Raw genomic sequence first — 17,826 nt, 5'->3', positions numbered from 1 at the left:
CCTAGTGGTAAAGTTCTGTCTCGTATACATGAAGCCCTGAGTTCGATTCCGCAGCCGGAGGCTGGAAGTGGCACTGTGGCTCAAGTGGCAGAGTGCTAGCCTTGAGCGAAAAGAAGCCAGGGACAGTGCTCAGGCCCTGAGTTCAAGCCCCAGGACTGGCTAAAAACCAAAACCAAACAAAAAGAAAAAGCAACATCCATCTAGGCTATTCCTGTCTTTCCAGGAATCCTGGGTGAAAGCAGATTTGACTAAAACACATTTAACATTCTTCTGTAATTGTTTCTCAAGGTCTTCCAACAAATAGACACTGTCTAATTCAAACACTTCTAACTTTTCCCAAAAGTCAACTTCTGGCTCTGGCCTCATAATGCTTGGCCTACTTTAAGCCTCCTATCTTATAATAGTACATCTACTTGTTCCGTTGACCTCTGACTATAAAATGTCCTCCTTCCCCTTTCCTGTCCTCTCAGTTTCTAACCTCTGTGGGTACAACAGTACTGGGAACTAGTTCCTATACTGCCTCTTATCTTATTTCATAAAATAGGCTACAAAGAAGCTGGAAAGGATTATCACACAGGCATGGGAGGGGACTCAGAGAAAAGCTCCCAGAAGATTATCTCCCTCTGAAAAAATGCAACCAGAATCTTCAACAAAGTATCCGCTCAAAAACATGCAAAGGAAAAAGAAAGGAATCAGTGTTGGAGTGGTTGGAGCGGAAGGAGCCAGGCTGCCCAGAATGTATCTTGTGAAGCTGCAAGGAGCAGATAAGGACAGCCCCAGAAGTAGGAGGCTCTGAGAAAAGGGCAGAGTGAGGGGAAACTGCAGATCTACCCAAAGAAACCAGAGAGAATGAGGCCTGCTACCCAGGGAATGTGAGGCTGGTTTATCAATGGCTATAAACTGGCTGAGCTAGAGGCCTCTGCAACCTACTTCAGTGATACTTAGCACCCGCCCCACAGCCTGTAAATACGCCTGTAACAAAAAGAAAATTAAAGAGGTAAATCTGCACAAGTAGAAAAAGAAGAAACAACCAGGATTCTGCAGAGAGCATGGATTGAGGAGTTATAGAAGGAGTTGATCCTATCTTCAATAGACTACTCAGAAAAAGCCAGAAATTGTGCTGTGGTTCAAGTAGTAGAGCACTAGCCTTGAGCAAAAGAAGCATAGGGACAGAGCCCAAGCCAAGAGTTCAAGCCCAAGGACTGACAAAAAAAGAAGAAAGAGAATCTAGGTGATTTATGGAAATTTGAAGATGTAGTTTCAAGGATCGAAATAATATGGCAGTGTTTGGTGTGTTTTGTTTTGTTTTGTTTTGTTTTGGGGGGGGGGGTGTTTGATTCTTTGCCTTGTACTGGACTTGAAGCCTGAACTCAGGGCCTGCATACTATCCCTGAGCATTTTTGCTCAAGGTGGGTGTACTCTACCTCTTGAGCCATAGTTCTGCTTCTGGCTTTTGGGTAGTTAATGGGAGATAAGAGTCTCATGGAGGCTGGGAATGTGGCTTAGTGGTAGAGTGCTTGCCTAGCATGCATGAAGCCCTGGGTTCAATTCCTCAGTTCCACATAAACAGGAAAAGCCAGAAATTGGCACTGTGGCTCAAGTGATAGAGTGCTAGCCTTGAGCCAAAGAAGCTCAGGGACAGTGCCCAGACCCTGAGTTCAAGCCCCAGGCCTGGCAAAAACAACAACAACAACAACGTGGGGGGATCTCATGGACTATTGCACCCAGACTAGCATTAAACCTCAGATCTCAGCCTCCTAAGTAGCTAGGCTTACAAGCATCAGCAACCAGTGCCATACGATATGGAGTTTACCATGCAGCTTAGTGGACTGTTCTCAAAGCATGGCCCCTTGATATAGACCTTGGAGGGACGGGGAAAAAGTAACTTGGTGGGATCCATCAGCCTGTGATACTGCAGTGGGCTCAAGTCTGAATTCAATTGGTTGGGTATAGGGGCTGCCAGCAGGTAGACAATGTTGCCTGTGGTCTCTTTTTGTCTCCAGGAGAGGTGAGTCTTGAGCCTGTTAAGACAAAGGTCTGTGGACTGCCAAGTGGTCCTTATCTACAAGATTGCAGTAACTGTCTTCAAGTGAACTCCAAAATGCCCCTTTAAGCAAATACCAAGCAAAGGATGAAGATGAAATTATATTATCAACCTAAGAGCCAAAGGACCAAACTATTTTTTTTAAGGCAGTTTAGGTGGTTTTATTAATATTTAAATTGCAGCGAAACCACAGCTGCAGCCTTTGACTCTCCAGCACAGAGGTATGCAAATGTGGCTTTCAAAAGCAAGGCAATTTCAGACAGCCCTCAAGGTAACAAGAACAAATAAAACAAATGATTTTGTAATTTATCTTTATTGACTGATTGAGCTCAAGGCCTGGATAGCCCATACCTTGAGAGAGTCAGCAAGTACCCAGTGCTCCTAGGGGGAGCATGGGAAGTCCGCCTGAGGGAGGAATGCAAGCAGATCTCAGATTAATGACAGCAGACACCCAAGGAGGAGAAAACAGGCAGGTGGAAGGGAAGGATGAGTAAATTAAAAAGAAAAGGAAAGCTGGGTGCCAGTGGCTCGTGCCTGGAATCCTAGCTACTCAGGAAGCTGAGATCTTAGGATCCTGGCTCAAAGCCAGGCAGGCAGACAAATTGGAGAGGTTCCAGGAGGCCGTGAGCAACATTAATAGTGATTGAGGGGGAGCGCGCCATCATCCATGATGGAACTGTCTCTATTTCTTTCTCTCCTGCCCTCCCTCCCTTTCTATTTTTCTCTGTCTTTGTGTCTATGGAAGTGAGGGTGAAAAGATCCATTATTTCTGGCCTTCAAATTGCTTACTATTTAGTGAATCAAGCAAGAAAGCCTCTGAAGACCCTTGCAGAATTCTGATTCTGAGGTTCTTTAGGGACTGTGTACTAGAGCCAGACTTTTTGCCTACCATAGGAGGATGTTTGGAGGAGGCATCTCAACTGGGCTGTAGAATGTGGGTAGGGGCTGGAAGTGTGGCTTACTGGTAGAGTGCTTGCCTAGCATATATGAAACCCTGGGTTCAATTCCTCAGTTCCACATAAACAAGAAAAGCCAGAAGTGGTGCTATGGCTCAAGTGGTAGGGTGGTAGTTGTTTTGTTGTTTGTTTTTGTTGGTCATGGGGCTTGGACCTGGGGGCCTGGGCATGGTCCCTGAGCTCTTGCTCAAGGCTAGCACTCTACCATTTTTAGCCATAGCACCACTTCCGGTTTTCTGGTGGTTAATTGGAGGTAAGAGTTTCATGGACTTTCCTGCCACAGGCTGGATTTGAGCCAGGCTCCTCAGATCTCAGATCTCAGCCCCCTGAGTAGTTAGGATGACAGGCATGAGCCTATAGCCTGCAGCATCCAGCATCCTTCTTTCTTCTTCTTCTTCCTCTTCCTCCTCCTCCTCTTTTGCCAGTCCTGGGTTTCTTTTTGCTCAAGGCTTAGCACTCTACAACTTGAGCCACCTCGACACTTCTGGCTTTTTCTGTATATGTAGTACTGAGGAATTGAACCCATGCTTCATGCATACTAGGCAAGCACTCTACCACTAAGCCACCTTACTAGTCCCCAGCTTCCTTCTTTTATTCTCTTTCACCTATGATGAAGCTTTACAGCTGTGTAAGTAATCAGACTAATCCCCACCCAGACAATACATCACTTTGCCTTACCCATCAATGAAGCTTCCCCAAACCTAGACACATGGCAGACAGAGACTGCTGGTTCCATCACTGAGGAAGTAATTATGATGTGCCTGATAATCTCTCTGCAAGTTCAAAGCACTAGCACAGCCATTGTCTCCTTGCTAGGGTAAAGAGTACTAACCCTGCTTTACAGATGATAAAACTAGGGTCCAAGGCTGAGAATATGGCCTAGTGGCAAGAGTGCTTGCCTCGTATACATGCAGCCCTAGGTTCGATTCCTCAGCACCACATATATAGAAAAGGCCAGAAGTGGTACTGTGGCTCAAGTTGGCAGAGCCTTGAGCAAAAAGCCTTGAGCAAAAAGAAGCCAGGGACAGTGCTCAGGCCCTGAGTCCACGCCCCAGGACTGGCAAAAAAAAAAAACCAACTAGGGTCCAGGGACTTGTCAGAGTTCATGTCATGAGAACTAACCAGCAGCCCTGGAATCATTAGGGCCCCGCTGGCAGTCCCCTCATTATGTTGTCTGGACTGTGACTATGAAAGGGAGGCCAGTGTGGACTCAGTGGAGTGGGACTAGGAGGCTGGACTGGAGAAGTCAAAGTTTGCACACTGTAAAGATTTTTCTCTGCAGTGCGGAAGCTGGTGGCACTAGTTCTAAAGGTTTTGTTTCTGCTGTGTTCAGCCTTCATGTCCTAAGTGAGGGAAGGGAGAGAGTGAACTGAAGGTGACCCAGTAACAGGTACACAGATGTTTTGCTATCTTCCCTTGAAAACCACATAAGGCCAAATGGCATGCTGGACACCAGTGGTTCATGCTTATGGCATCCTAGCTATTCAGGAAGCTAAGATCTGAAGGAATCTAGGTGCAAAGTCAGCCCAGGCCAGAAATTCTATGAGAATCTTATCTCCAGTGAACCACCAAAAAACTGGAAGTGGAACTGTGGCTTAAGTGGTAGAGTGTTAATAACCATGTGCGAAAATGCTAAGGGACAGTCCCCAGGCTCTGAGTTCAAGCCCCAATACTAGCACCAAAAGCAAAAAAAAGTGTATATTAGCAAAGCAAACATATTACAATTCTGCATTCCCCCCCCCCCCAGCCTAGGTGGTGGTTGTGGGGCTGTAGTATAAGCTAGTCTATATATCAAGTGGATAGAAAAATCTGCTCTTGGTAAGTCCTGCCCCTGGAACTTGGTGAGGGGAGGGCCTGCATGGAGGCAAGGGACTGTGGGGACCCTGGGGGCTGTGGGAGTCCTCTCAGAGCCCTCCACAGCCCCCTTTGCATCTCCCAAAGTGAGAAGCCTGTTGACAGGATCATCCCCAAGGCCACAGAGGCTCCAAAAGCCATGGAAACCAAGATCTGTGCAGAATTCACCTCTGGTTTCTCACCAAATGCCAGAGAAATGAAAAGGGGGAAAAAAATCCCCAGAAAAATTCAGTTTTTAAAGATGTGGCCCCAGGGCTGTGCCAGCCAAGATCACAATGTGCTTTTCACCAAAATCCTAGTGGCACCGTAAAGTATGGGGATTCTCCTCACCAACTCCACGCCAGCTCTGGATTTGTCAGCTTTTACCTTTACTTCTTCACTGGGCTGAGGCCATGACAGCGGTCTCTGTCAGGCAGAAGGCTGTGGGGAAGGGGCAGAGGGGCAAAAAGGCTGAGACTAGAAAGGAACTACAATGCCCCCTGGATCCTATGCTTTACAATGGGAAATGGTATGTGATGTGAATTTCACTCTTAAAGAAAAAGGGGCCACCTTTGGGGTAGGGAAAGGAGCTGGGCCTGGTTCTAAGGCTTTGAAAGGGTCAGGGCTCCTTGCAGGGAGTGGCACAATGAAAGACAATGTGACAATGAGAGGCCCAGGCTGGACCTCCCCCTTCTCCTCCTCCTCCTCCAAGACCAGATGGGAACTGGGGCTCAGGAGAAAAGCCCAACTGGGGCGCGCTGGGCTGGGCAGAAGAGAGGCACTCAGTGAATGCTGGAGGCCGTAGCCGTCGGCTCATTTGCATCATAAGTGATTGGCTTTCCCTGCTCGTCCCTCATTAGGACACAATGGACAGTTGTTTGCTGGCGCAGCAGATCATTTACCAAGGGAGAGAGGGACAGAGCCCAAGTGACTGATGGACTGAGTGTTAGGGGGTGAGCAGCCCTCCCCCACCAGTGCTCAGCAAGCCACGGGGACTTCTGTTCTCACACAATGAGAAGGGGGCTTAGGGAGCAAACCAGCCATCTCATTTGGCTGAGGAAGGGATTGAGGAATCTGAGACTTGCTTAAAGTCGAACAGCCAGTTCAGGGCAGAACTGGAGGCTTCTAAATGTAGAGTTGATTCTAGAACTCTCCATTTCAAGGCACACTTCACTCCTGTAAATGTCTGCTCTCTCCCTCTTTTCAGTCTGGGGTTCACATGTCTGTGTCTTCTGGGCCTTGGCTTTTTCATGGCGCGCTCCCCATGTGTGCCTATCTATTCTCTTCTTTCTCTGTTCCTGTCCCACTCTGTGTCTTTTCCAGCCAGCCAGGATAATTACTAAACATCTAATTAACTCCTACTGAACAAGGGTGGATCTGGCCTGTGATGCAGCAATTTGGAAACTGACTCAGTGTGTTGTGGGGTTAGGTGGATAGATTGAAAAAAAATATGTATTGGGACTTGACTTTGTGTGTGTGCCAGTCCTGGGGCTTGAACTCATGGTTTGAGCACTGGGCATGAGCTTTTTTGCTCAAGGCTAGGACTCTATCACTTAAGTCACAGCTCTACTTTCAGATTTTGGTGATTAGTTGGAGATGAGAGTCTTATGGATTTTCCTGCCCAGTCTGACAATCCTCAATTCTCAGCCTTCTGAGCAGCTAGGCTTATAGGCATGAGCCACTGGAGCCTGGCTTGTATTTGTTTTTGTTTTGTTTTTTGATCGATTATGGGGCTTGAACTCAGAGCCTGGGTGCTGTCATTGAACGTTTTTGTTGAGGATAGCACTCTACCACTTTGAGCCACAGCACCACTTCCAGTTTTCTGTGGTTAATTGGAGATGAGAGCCTCATGGCCCTGGCCCAGGCTGGCCTCAAACCATGACCCTCAGATCTCAGCCTCCTGAGTAGCTAGGATTACAGGTGTGAGCCACCAGTGCTCAGCTCTTTTCATTTTTATTTATTTATTTATTTATTTTGGTGCCAGTCCTGGGGCTTGAACTCAGGGCAGGAACACTGTCCCTGAGCTTCTTTTGCTCATGGCTAACACTCTACCACTTGAGCCAACACACCACTTCCGGCTTTTTCTGTTTATGTTGTACTGAGGAATTGAACCCAGGGCTCCATGAATGCTAGGCAAGCAAGTACTCTACTGCTAAGCCACATTGCCAAACCCTCTCTTCCCTCCCCTCCTTTGGAGGTAGTTCACACACTAGCCTGGAACAGTCAACCTTCTGCTCCCACCTTGGTATTACAGGCATGTGCCAACTATGCCTGCCATAAGACCTATTATAAACCAGGCATAGAGATAGTACAGTATACATTTCATTTCATATCATGTTCATTTCCTGTCCTTTTCACCTTTCAAGGTTATTGTTCTTAGAATGAAGGAGAACAAGATTCAGAGAGGTTGAGAAACTTGGGCAAGAATACACAGCTGGAAAATGACAAAATTGCCCGACCTGAAAACCTTTGTTATTCCACCAAACACTTGATTTCAGCCCATGTGGCATGAAAACTACTGCTTTATTTAATCAGTCTAGCTAGCTAGCTAGTTTTATCTATTATGCCTGTATTGGGACTTGAACTCAAGGCCTGGATTCTGTCCCTTAGCTTTTTCACTCAAGGCTAGAGCTCTACCACGTTCAGCTTTTTTTTTTTTTTTTTTTTTTTTTTTTTTGGCCAGTCCTGGGCCTTGGACTCAGGGCCTGAGCACTGTCCCTGGCTTCTTCCCGCTCAAGGCTAGCACTCTGCCACTTGAGCCACAGCGCCGCTTCTGGCCGTTTTCTGTATATGTGGTGCTGGGGAATCGAACCTAGGGCCTCGTGTATCCGAGGCAGGCACTCTTGCCACTAGGCTATATCCCCAGCCCACACGTTCAGCTTTTTGATGGTTAATTAGAAAGAAGAGTCTCATGGGCTGGCTTTGAACTGAGATTCTCAGATCTCAGTCTCCTGGGTAGCTAGGATTACAAGTGTGAGCTACTAGCACCCCCACAGACCACTGCTTTGTTGATCTGCAGTGACGATCTCACCCAGACCCTCACTGACTCTCCCCTTCCCCTGGGCCCCTTCTGTAGGCCAGAGAAAACCAGCAAGATGTAAGCTTCTCCCCCCTGGGGACTGGAAAGGCAGTGATCAAGACAGAAACCTGACAAACCAGACCGTGGGGGTCTCGCTCCTGCTAACACCCCTCCCTGTTCCCATCTGCCCCTCCCCTTTGTAGGTCAAGGCTGCCAGCATCTGAGACTGTTTCATTATGCTCTGGGGAAAAGGAGAGAGTTGGGGGTGAGTGGGTGTCTGTGTGCATGAACATAAGGCCTCCGGGTTCATTCTGACACTGAATGAAAAACTCACCAATTATTCGTCCAATCTTATTAATATGCAGACAGACATCTGTTATTTAGGAGTCAATAGCAGAGGCATTTTCTTGGGGGGGAAGGGCACTTACAGATACCATCTCTCTTGTTTCTGAGTGGGGAGCTGCTCAGAATTCACCCTAGTCTTAGGGATCAGGGCCTTCTCCCCCCTCTGACCTTCACTGCAGCCTTGAGGAAAGTAGGCAGAGGTTGACTAAGAGATGGAGGGAGACCTGAGCACCTTGCTGTAAGATAAAAGGCAGAGAGGAGCCAAAATTGTAGAGGGAAACACTAAAACAAAGAGCTGGATCCCTTCCTAGGGAAGGGTATGGAGTAGGGGGAGAGAGCTGTACAGGGATTGCTTGTGAGGATCCTGGTGTCCACTGAGAAATTAAAGATATAACTTAGGGACATGACTCACCCATCCTTTTCCTCAGGTCACAGGAAGAGTTCAAGTATATCTGGGAGAGTTACTATGGCAACCGGAGGGCAATGCTCAGAAGCTTTAAAAGGCCAAGCATAATGGCATACCACTGTAATCCTAGCACTCTGGAGGCTGAGGCAGGAGGATCAAGAGTTCCAGGCTGATACCACTCCTAGGCATCTATCCTAAACAGCAAAATCCAAGATATCAAAAAGGCATTTGTACTTCCATGTTTATCGCGGCACAATTCACAATAGCCAAAATATGGAAACAACCCAGATGCCCCTCCACAGACGAATGGATCCAAAAAATATGGTACTTATACACAATGGAATACTACATAGCGATTAGGAATGGTGAAATACTGTTATTCGCAGGGAAATGGTCAGAACTCAAACAAATAATGTTGAGTGAGACAAGCCTAGAACACAGAAAACAAAGGGGCATGATCTCCCTGATATATGACTGTTAACAAAGGGAGACGGAGAGACAGTAGAGACCAAGTCTGTGAATACTGTATATGTTCTTGATACATTGTATATTGCATATATATCAACCTGACCTAGACAAGGGATAGAAAAACAGGTCGTAAGATATCACAAGAAATGCACACACTGCCCTACTATGTAACTGCACCCTCTTTGCACAACACCTTGTAAAAAAATTTATGTCCAATTAATAAAAAAAAAAAAGAGTTCCAGGCTGGCCTGAGCTATATAGCAAGACCCTGTCTCTAAAGCAAAGCAAAGAAACAAAGGAAGAAAAGAAAGAAAGAGAGAGAGAGATGGGCTGGGTAAAGTGGTAAAGTGCTCGCCTTGTATACATGAAGCCCTGGGTTGGATTCCTCAGCACCACATATATAGAAAAAAGCCATAAGTGGCACTGTGCCTCAAGAGGTAGAGTGCTAGCCTTGAGCAAAAAGGAAGCCAGGGACAGTGCTCAGGCCCTGAGTCCATGCCCCAAGACTGGCAACAAAAACAAAACAAATAAATGAGAGAGAGAGAGAGAGAGAGAGAGAGAGAGAGAGAGAGAGAGAAAAGCAAGCAAGCCAAGCCATTCGGGCATGGGTGGCTCCCACCTATAATCCTAGCTATTCAGGAGCCTGAGATCTGAGGATCGCAGTTTGAAGCCAGCCCAGGCAAGAAAGTCCATGAGACTCTCATCTCCAGTCAACACCCAGAAGAAAACCAGAAGTGGGGCTGTGGCTCAAAGTGGTAGAATGCTAGCCTTGAGTGATAAAGCTCAGGGACAGTGCCCAGGCCCTGAGTTAAAGCCCCACAACCAACAAAAAAAAAAAAAAAAAAAAAAAAAGGAAAGAAGGAAGGAAGAGAGAGAGGAAAAAAAAGGGGGAAGGAAAGAAGGGAGGGAGGGAGGTGGAGGGATGGAAGGAAAGAGGAAGAAACCTCAGAAAAAAAGTAAGGAAAAAAACTCAGAAAAATGGAGACCAAAGGACATTGCCTTTGAAGGACTAAGCTTTCTCCAGCTCCCTCCAGGATAGGTGTGGAAACAAGATACAACCATCTCCCCTTGCACCCTCCCCAGGCCCTTAATTCCTAGCTCTAAACACCCCCTGCCATCTAAAACACCTTTCCTGAGCACTGAAGCCTGCACAGAGGTCTTGGGTATAAAGCTTGACACCAGCTCAGGCTCTGGGAACGGGTCAAGCAGCTTCCTCATGTTAATTCTGCTCTTGGCATCTTCTTCAACAGCACAAAGAGGGACAAGCTCCCTTTCTTAGGTAGGAAAATGGAGGTTCAGACAGCCCACATGCTCCCCAGGGAGGAAGCTACAGGGCTGGACCCAGGTCCTCCAGCTTCTGCCTCCAAATCTCAGGTTCTTTGTGTGGCTGTCTGTTGGAGTGGCTGTAGAATGGGTGGGGGGGAGGAGAAGGGGTGGGGAGGGGAGGCAGTGGACATGACCCCCCCCCCACCCGCTTCATCAGTTGCAAAGTCTCAGAGGTTGAGTCTGCTTGCCTCTTCCCTCTCCCTCTCCCCTCAGTAGGCTGATTACTGAGGTTAAGAAACATTGGCAGCATCACAGCGTGATTAGTTGTTTATTTCATTAAATGATTAACGAGGCTACATTGTTTCCCAAATGGGTGTCTAATTTGTGGGGGAAACAGCTGCAGAGGAAGAAGCCGGGTCTGACTCTGGCATCTGGGGTGGGAATAGAAGTAAGGTTCCCCCACCCCACTCCCTCCAGTCTGCAGGGGCCTCTAGGGAGCCAGCAACAGCCCATTCCCTCTTCCCACCCATTAAGCTTCTTAGCCCAGAGTTCAGCGTCCTCCCCAAAGTAAAACTTGGCTACCCAGACCTACAGAGGGGACCAAAATCCATTCTCAGTGATACTGGAAATGTATTAAACTTTGGGGGCTCTTCCAGCTGATTTATTGTCCTAATTATGTTTGTGTTAGGTGGATATTGAGATGCATTTGCATTCCCTCAGCTCATATGGTTTGGGGGGGAAAGAGGCAATGCAAACACTGTATCCTGGGGGACTGCAGGCCTGAGCCTGCTTTGCTCCTGCATCCTTCAAAGTGGAGGGGAAGTGCCTCATCGAAATTGACTTGCGCTAAGTCAGTTTTTTATGGCAAGTCCCGACGGGGAAAGGGTCAGTCACCTGGGACAGATGGAAGCCCAGCCCTCTCCAGCACCCTTAGCTCAGGCCTTGGAAGCCCTTGAAGAGAGTCTCAGGGCCTAACACTAACCAAGCTTTAGTTGAGTGGGTGGAAGTCCAGAGGCCTTGAAGTTGCCATGGAATCTTTGAGATCAGCTCAGATAGATTAGGACAGAAGTCCCACAGGAGGGGGAGGGATGGAGGCATGGGGGAGTCCAGTGAGCCAGGGAGGAGATTTCCTTTCCAAACATTGGGCGCCTGGCATACCAGAGAGAGAGAGAGAGAAAGGGAGAGGGTGAGAGAGAAACTATCTTATTTAAATTTTATTTTGCTGGCACCTCACGCTTGCTTTGCTTGCTTACTCAGCTGGCACTCTACCACTTGAATTATACCTCTAGTCCTACTTTTTCTGGACTAACTGGAAAGGGAGTCTAAGAGACTTTTCTATCCTGGCTTCAAACCACAATTCTCTAGATTACAGCCTCCTGAGTAGGGAGGAGTACAGGTGTGAGTCCCCCTCGCCAGGCTCACAAGAGGAGTTACTTTAGTGGGTGCCTGTCAGAGCCCAACCCTCTAATCCCCACCATCTCTCCAGAAATGCTGGCCCCAAACCCAAGTCTGACGTCTACACTCTGCTTGAGTGCTCCTCACATCCTCCAATGAAGTCCTTGTTCCCTTCTGAGCCCTGATGCGGCCTCCATGTGCTTTATCAGCATTGTCTTTGGCTCTCCCTACCCTGGGAGCCCCACCTGTGCTCATCCTCACCCCCTTTATACACCTGCCTGCCTCTCTACCCACAATGCCTTTCTAACCTACCCCCTTCTTAGCAAACTCCTCTTCAACCTTCAGGACCTGGCTTAGAGGACTAGCTTCCCTTGCCATAGGGATGTCAAGCCACCGTCACACCAGGGTTACCTCTCTTCCACTGGGCTAGCCCCTAGATGCTCAGAGACTGGTCCTTTCAGTCTCCCATATTAGTGGGTGGCACAATTGGTCCACTTTGTATTTGCTGAATGCACAAGGAGAGATGCAGTGTGAATTACAGTAGGGTCCCAGAAGAGGGTAAGGAAAGATCTGTGCTCTCCCAGTGAGTCTGGGAGAAGGGGTTGGGGCTCGGGTAGGGGGAGGGGAAGGCCAGGGATGGTTCCTGGGGGAGAATGTCACCGAAAAGAGGCCAGTGGGACCAGAGCCAAGGAGGGAATACAGGACAATCTGAAACCAGACTCCCAAGAAAACAGACCAGTACTGTCCTTTCTGACAACAAGTGCTTTGGCCATCCCTTCCACCGGCTTTCCTTCGCCAGGGCATGGGATGGGAAGGAGCCCCTAAACTCACAACAGAAATTCTCCCTCAAATGATCAAGTTGTTCAGGGTGGAAAAGAGAGAGCCTCTGCCTTCGCCCCTGGGAGCTCCAGAGTTGGGAAACTCCACCCTATACAGTTTTGCTGGGTAATGCCCTAGCCCCCTAAGGGGCCTACCATGTCAGCAAAACCCCTCTCCTGCTAGAAGGGTTCCCAGCTGGGCTGAGTGATGGTGAACAATTGTCTAGACATCAGTCTCCTCCAAGGCCCTCCAATGGCATGAGGACTGTTCCCCTTTATGAATGAATGAAGAGTCTTTACATAACCCATCCCCCCTCCTCTGGCTCCTAAAAGGACGGCTCCAGCACATCATTCTTCCCTCTGCTCCATCTATGGACAAGGACAGGGAAGTCTCCCCTTGAGGATTAACTTGTCTTGCTGCAAGAGAACTAGTAAATGGGTTTTTGAAAAAAAAAAAAAAAAGCAACAAAACTAAAGCCACAGCCGTTTTCCATGGACATGGGCTTTATTTGGGGAGTGTTGAGGGAAAGGAGGTTGGGGGGGAGGGGGGCTGGTGGTGTGGGGGAGGGGCTTCCCCTTGCTTTAAAATTTAGTGAATCTTGCCCGGAGGTTAGAATGTGTGAGAACAGCTGTAGACATGAGAGGTAAAGAAAAGAGAAAGTTACAGAATTGACATTTTTGCTTAGGAAAGGAAGCCAGGACCAGGATTTGGGAACCTGGGGTGGGAAGAGAAGGTATTCTTTCTACACAAGGCTTCACAAGGTCATTGCTTGATGCTGGCTTCCCTAAATGCCCACCTGCCCCATTCAAGTTCATGCCCCAGATGCCCACCTGTTAATCCCCTCACATCCCAGAGGCAAGGAGGGGATGAGGACCCGGAGGATGGTGACATCCCTCTGCCCTCCAGCTCCTCGGACCAGAAGACTTGCTCCATCTGCCTTTCCTCACATCCCAGCCAAGGTCAGGAGGTCAGGAAGCCCAGGTGCGGACAGAAGAACTACTGTGCCCCTCGATAACCCCTCTTCACTCTGCACCACTGCAGCCTCTCACATGAGGTTGCAGCTCTTGGCTCGATCCTTGTGTATCTCGCCCTCATTGCCCCGGTCTGGCCGTCCTGACAGCTGCGTGGATCGCTGCAGACCCCGGCGTGAGTCAGTACGGCGCAGCTGCCTATGGCCCCGGCCAAGAGAAGCCACTGTGGCCACGTGGAAGACATCCCTGACGCTGCGCTCAGAAGATCGGGAGGAACACTCAACGTAGGAGACGGCTCCCACCTGCTTGGCCAGCACCGTGCCCTGGAAAAGAAGTGTCTGGGACTTAGCCTGTAGCTCAGCAAGGGGCACGGAGGCTAGGGGATGAGGTTAGAGGTCCAGGGCTGCAGGAGCATCATGGGTTGGGTAGGGTCAGAGGTGAGAACAGAGACCTAGAGGGGCAGAGATCAAGGGTCCTACCTGCTCGTGTGTAACAGGGATAAGCCTCTGCTTGGATAGCTCCCTCAGTGTGGCCAGGTCAGTTCGCATGTCCAGTTTACAGCCAACCAGCACAACCTTGGCATTCGGGCAAAACTCCTGAGTCTCCCCCTGCCACTATTTGGGGAGAAAAAATGAGTTATGGAATGGTAGAGGGGGGAAAACAGATCACTGGTTTCATGCCAAGAGGAAGTCCTTGGGTCCTCAGAGCATGCAGAAAACAAGGTAAGGATGGACGTGGGCATGGTGGGCTTGGATTAACAGTAGGATGGAGGTGTCTGAGAAGGGGAGGATAAAAGGGCTGCAGTGGGGCTGTGGAATTAGGGGCTTTCCTCTATCCTCAGTGGCTAGGAAGGATCTGCCAACCTGGAGCCTTCCTGTTGCCCTCCCTTTGCCCCATACTTTCTCCTGGGGACAGACCCGCCCCACCTTCTTCCCTCTTCCACCAGGGAAACTGAGTTTGCATAGCTACTTTTGTCTATTCACAGTGGATTTTTTTTCTCATGGAAACAAAGCCATGGCCCTAGGGCTTTCTTGAGCTCTAGGATCAGCATTCCCATCCCCTCCATCTAAAGCCAAGGAGAGGGAGGAAAGCAAATAAGGAATTTCCTGCTCTCTCCATCTCACCCAGCCGCTCTTTCCAGTTCTGAGGACTGAGTTTCAGGAATGGGCCTAGAATAGAGAGATGGATGGAAGCTTCACCCACTCTCCAGCTTGATGGCCATGCCCCAACCTGGTACAACCTGTGTCAGACCATGCTTTCTGGTCCTCCCTTCAGTCTAGTTGCCTTGCTTCCCCACCTTTTTGAGAACATTATCCAGTGTCTCTGGCCGGCTAATGTCAAAGCAGATGAGTACAGCATCAGAATCAGGATAGGCCAGAGGCCGGACATTATCATAGTAAGAGGAACCTGAGGGAAGACAGGGAATAAGAAGACAGACAAGGTACCTTAGTGGATGGGAGGCATGACATGAGACTTAAGAAATGTTGAATATGGCCTAGTGGTAAGAATGATTGCCTCCTATACATGAAGCCCTGGGTTCAATTCCCCAGCGCCAGAAGTGGTGCTGTGGCTCAAGTGGCAGAGTGCTAGCCTTGAGCAGAGAAGCCAGGGACAGTGCTCAGGCCCTGAGTCCAAGCCCAGGACTGGCAAAAAAAAAAAAAAGAAAAAAAAAAAAGAAATGTTGATCGGGCTAGGAATGTGGGTGGCTTGGTGGTAGAGTGCTTGCCTAGCTTGCATGAGGACCTGGGTTCAATCCCCCCCGTACCACATTAAAAAAGAAAGAAATATGACTCACCTATGACTCACACCTGTAGTCCTAGTTACTTAGGATGCTGAGATCTGAATATCATAGTTGGAAGCCAGCCTTTGGGGAAGGAAGTCCCTGAGACTCCTATCTCAAATTAAGCACCAAAAGCTAGATGTGGAACAGTGGCTCTAGGGGTACAGTGCCATCCTTGAGTGAAAAAAGCCATGTGCTGGTGGCTCATGTTTGTAATCCTAGTATTCTGGAAGGTGAGATCTGAGGATCACAGTTCAAAGGCAGTCCTGGCAGAAAAGTCCCCATGAGACTCATCTCCAATTAACCTCTCAGAAACAAAGTATAGCTGTGGCTCAAAGTGGTAGAGCTCTAGCCTTGAGATGAAGAGCTCAAGGACAGAACCCAGGCCCTGAGTTCAAGTCCCACAACCAGAAAGGGGGGAAAAAAAGCTAAGGAACAGCTCCTAGGCCTTGAGTTCAAGCCCTAGTATCAGCACAAATAAATAAATAGCCTTCCCATGTTGGAGGAAGATGAGGAGCAGGAACAGGGAAAGAACTTCCCCATCCTATCCTCTTGGGACATCACCTCAGATTTCTCTAGTTCAATCTAGTTTCCTTTAAGATTCTAAATATCTTTCTTAAATCCAGTCCCATCTCCTAAGAAACATGTTCCAAAATAAAAGTCATTACTTCCTAACTTCTCCAGGTAGACAGATCCCAGCGACATGTGCTTCTCCTTCAGGACATGGTGTCTGTCCACCTTAGCTAGCTCTGCCTCGGTTTCCCTGACTTTAAGCACAATGTTGATTTACCTTTCTTATAGAATCAGATTGGGTGGGCAGGCTGAGCCGACCTAGAATCTAAGGGTCTAGCTAGAATCTAAGAGTCCAGACAAGGAAGGGGTGAGGGTGGGGGAAACTTGGAAGTCAGGGTGACCCCGAGGGACTTAGCTACCTGAAGTATCCCACATGTTGAGCTCAATGCGGCGCTTGTCGATCTCGAAGCTTGCAGTGTAGTTCTCAAACACAGTAGGGACATAACTCTGCAGACAGGGATGGGTCAAGAGGAGATTCTCTCTCTAGTTCTCACCCCCAGACAAATGCCCTCCTGCCTCCCACACCCGGTCCAGCCTAGTCCTTGGACAGAAGTTGGTCCGAGGTTGGAGGAAGGGAAGATCCCAGGAGCTGCTGCCCCCGCGGAATCTCGGCTGGGCTCTCAGACCCACTCCGGGTCCCTTCAGCCCCCTAGTTCTTCCCCTGTCTGATGCGGAGGACCTCCGACATCCTCCTAGCGCGCCTTCCCCCGTATCATCTGATTCTCCCCAACCCCATCCATTTCACCACGCTCTGCTCCCTAATTCCTCCCACCCCAATCCTCTGCAGTCCTTTCAGAGCCCCCAATGCCTCCTCCCTCCTCGCCTCTCTCTCTCTCTCTCTCTCTCATCCCTGGTGCTTACACTGGCACTCTTTTCCATCCTTCCCCTGTGCCCCCGTCACCCACCCCCAGAGACCCTCTCTCAAGACGGTCTGGCTCCTCACCCCAGGATAGGCGTCCTTGGCGAACACCTGCAGCAGCGCCGTCTTGCCGCACTCTGCGTCCCCTACCACCACGATCTTGCAGCGGCCGCTCTGCCCCTCCATCGTCCCGGCTACGCGCCGGCCCCCCACGCCGCCCCCCTCCCGGGCCCCGCCGCCGCCGCTGCCGCTGCCGCCTCCTCCTCCCCCGCCGCTGCAGCTGCAGCCTCTCGGGCCGCCGACACCGGCATCTCGCGGGCCCGCGCCGAGCCCCCACCCGGGGATGCTGGGGGGGGCCCCCCTCCCTCCCTCCCTCCCTCCGCCCCGCCCCCAGCACGGACCACGCCCCCAGCCCCGCCTCCCGCCCGCGCCGTCGAGGGCGGGGCCCAGAGAAGGGGGCGGAGCCAGGGCAACGGAGCCAGAGGAGTCAGAGTCTAACACGGGGCCCTCCGGGAGACCGGCTTTTCTGCCTTCCTTGGGGATGGGGGTGAGGCGGAGGAAGGGCGAAGTTCTGAGGGGATGGGGCATGAGAGGCGCAAACTTGAGTCTTGGGCCTTCGGTGTGCCCGCCCACGTGTGCATGCAGGTGTGCTAGTGCGGACACGCGGGCTGCAGCCATCCACCGTCTTAGCACCGGGGCGGAGGCGGGGGGGGGGGGGCGAGGAGGCGAGATGCCAGGGACCGGAAGGAATCTTTATGGTTTTTGTCTCGCTCCTTCGATCTTGTGGTAGGGGTCGTGGGGGGGGTGGTGGGGAGAGGGAGGAATACGAGTGTAGACTCCAACACACCCACCCGACAGTGGTGACATCATAGCTTTCCATCCCCATGGCGACGAGTGGCCCGGCTAGGGGCAGTGGTGACTTAACGGCGGGGCCTGGATTAGCAAGCAAGCCAACCTCAACTGAGCTCCTCCGGTCAAGTGTTGAGTGGAAAGTTTTGGGGGAAGCTGCGTCCTCTGGTGGATGCTCGGGGAGAAAGGAGAAAGGGAAGAAGAGGAAGCTAGAACTAACTGTGGGAGGGAGTGCCAACTCCA

The 17,826-nt window shown here is 49.9% G+C and overlaps 1 protein-coding gene across 1 annotated transcript; it reads right to left on the bottom strand.

Moving 5' to 3' along the window:
- Window positions 1-11,807: 11,807 nt before the first annotated feature.
- Rnd2 (Rho family GTPase 2) lies at window positions 11,808-16,996 on the bottom strand. The gene is made up of 5 exons (XM_048367054.1): window positions 16,819-16,996; window positions 16,235-16,322; window positions 14,820-14,929; window positions 14,002-14,136; window positions 11,808-13,845 (listed from the first exon to the last, which is right to left on the bottom strand). The coding sequence occupies exons 1-5, from the start codon at window positions 16,918-16,920 to the stop codon at window positions 13,597-13,599; spliced, it is 684 nt and encodes a 227-aa protein (XP_048223011.1). The 5' UTR covers window positions 16,921-16,996; the 3' UTR covers window positions 11,808-13,596.
- Window positions 16,997-17,826: the final 830 nt, after the last annotated feature.

This window comes from Perognathus longimembris, chromosome 17 (genome assembly GCF_023159225.1).
Source record: "Perognathus longimembris pacificus isolate PPM17 chromosome 17, ASM2315922v1, whole genome shotgun sequence".
NCBI lineage: Eukaryota > Metazoa > Chordata > Mammalia > Rodentia > Heteromyidae > Perognathus > Perognathus longimembris.
Note: the sequence above shows the minus strand (reverse complement) of the source record. Positions and strands in the feature narration are given on the sequence as shown.

Bases quoted from the DNA above. Each gene is read 5' to 3' on its own strand.
- Rnd2 (XM_048367054.1), bottom strand. From the start codon at position 16,920: ATGGAGGGGCAGAGCGGCCGCTGCAAGATCGTGGTGGTAGGGGACGCA. The intron at 16,323-16,818 runs GTGAGGAGCCAG...CCCTGTCTGCAG, and splicing joins CCAAGGACGCCTATCCTGGG to AGTTATGTCCCTACTGTGTT. The intron at 13,846-14,001 runs GTAGGACCCTTG...CTTCTTTTCCAG, and splicing joins TCCCTGTTACACACGAGCAG to GGCACGGTGCTGGCCAAGCA.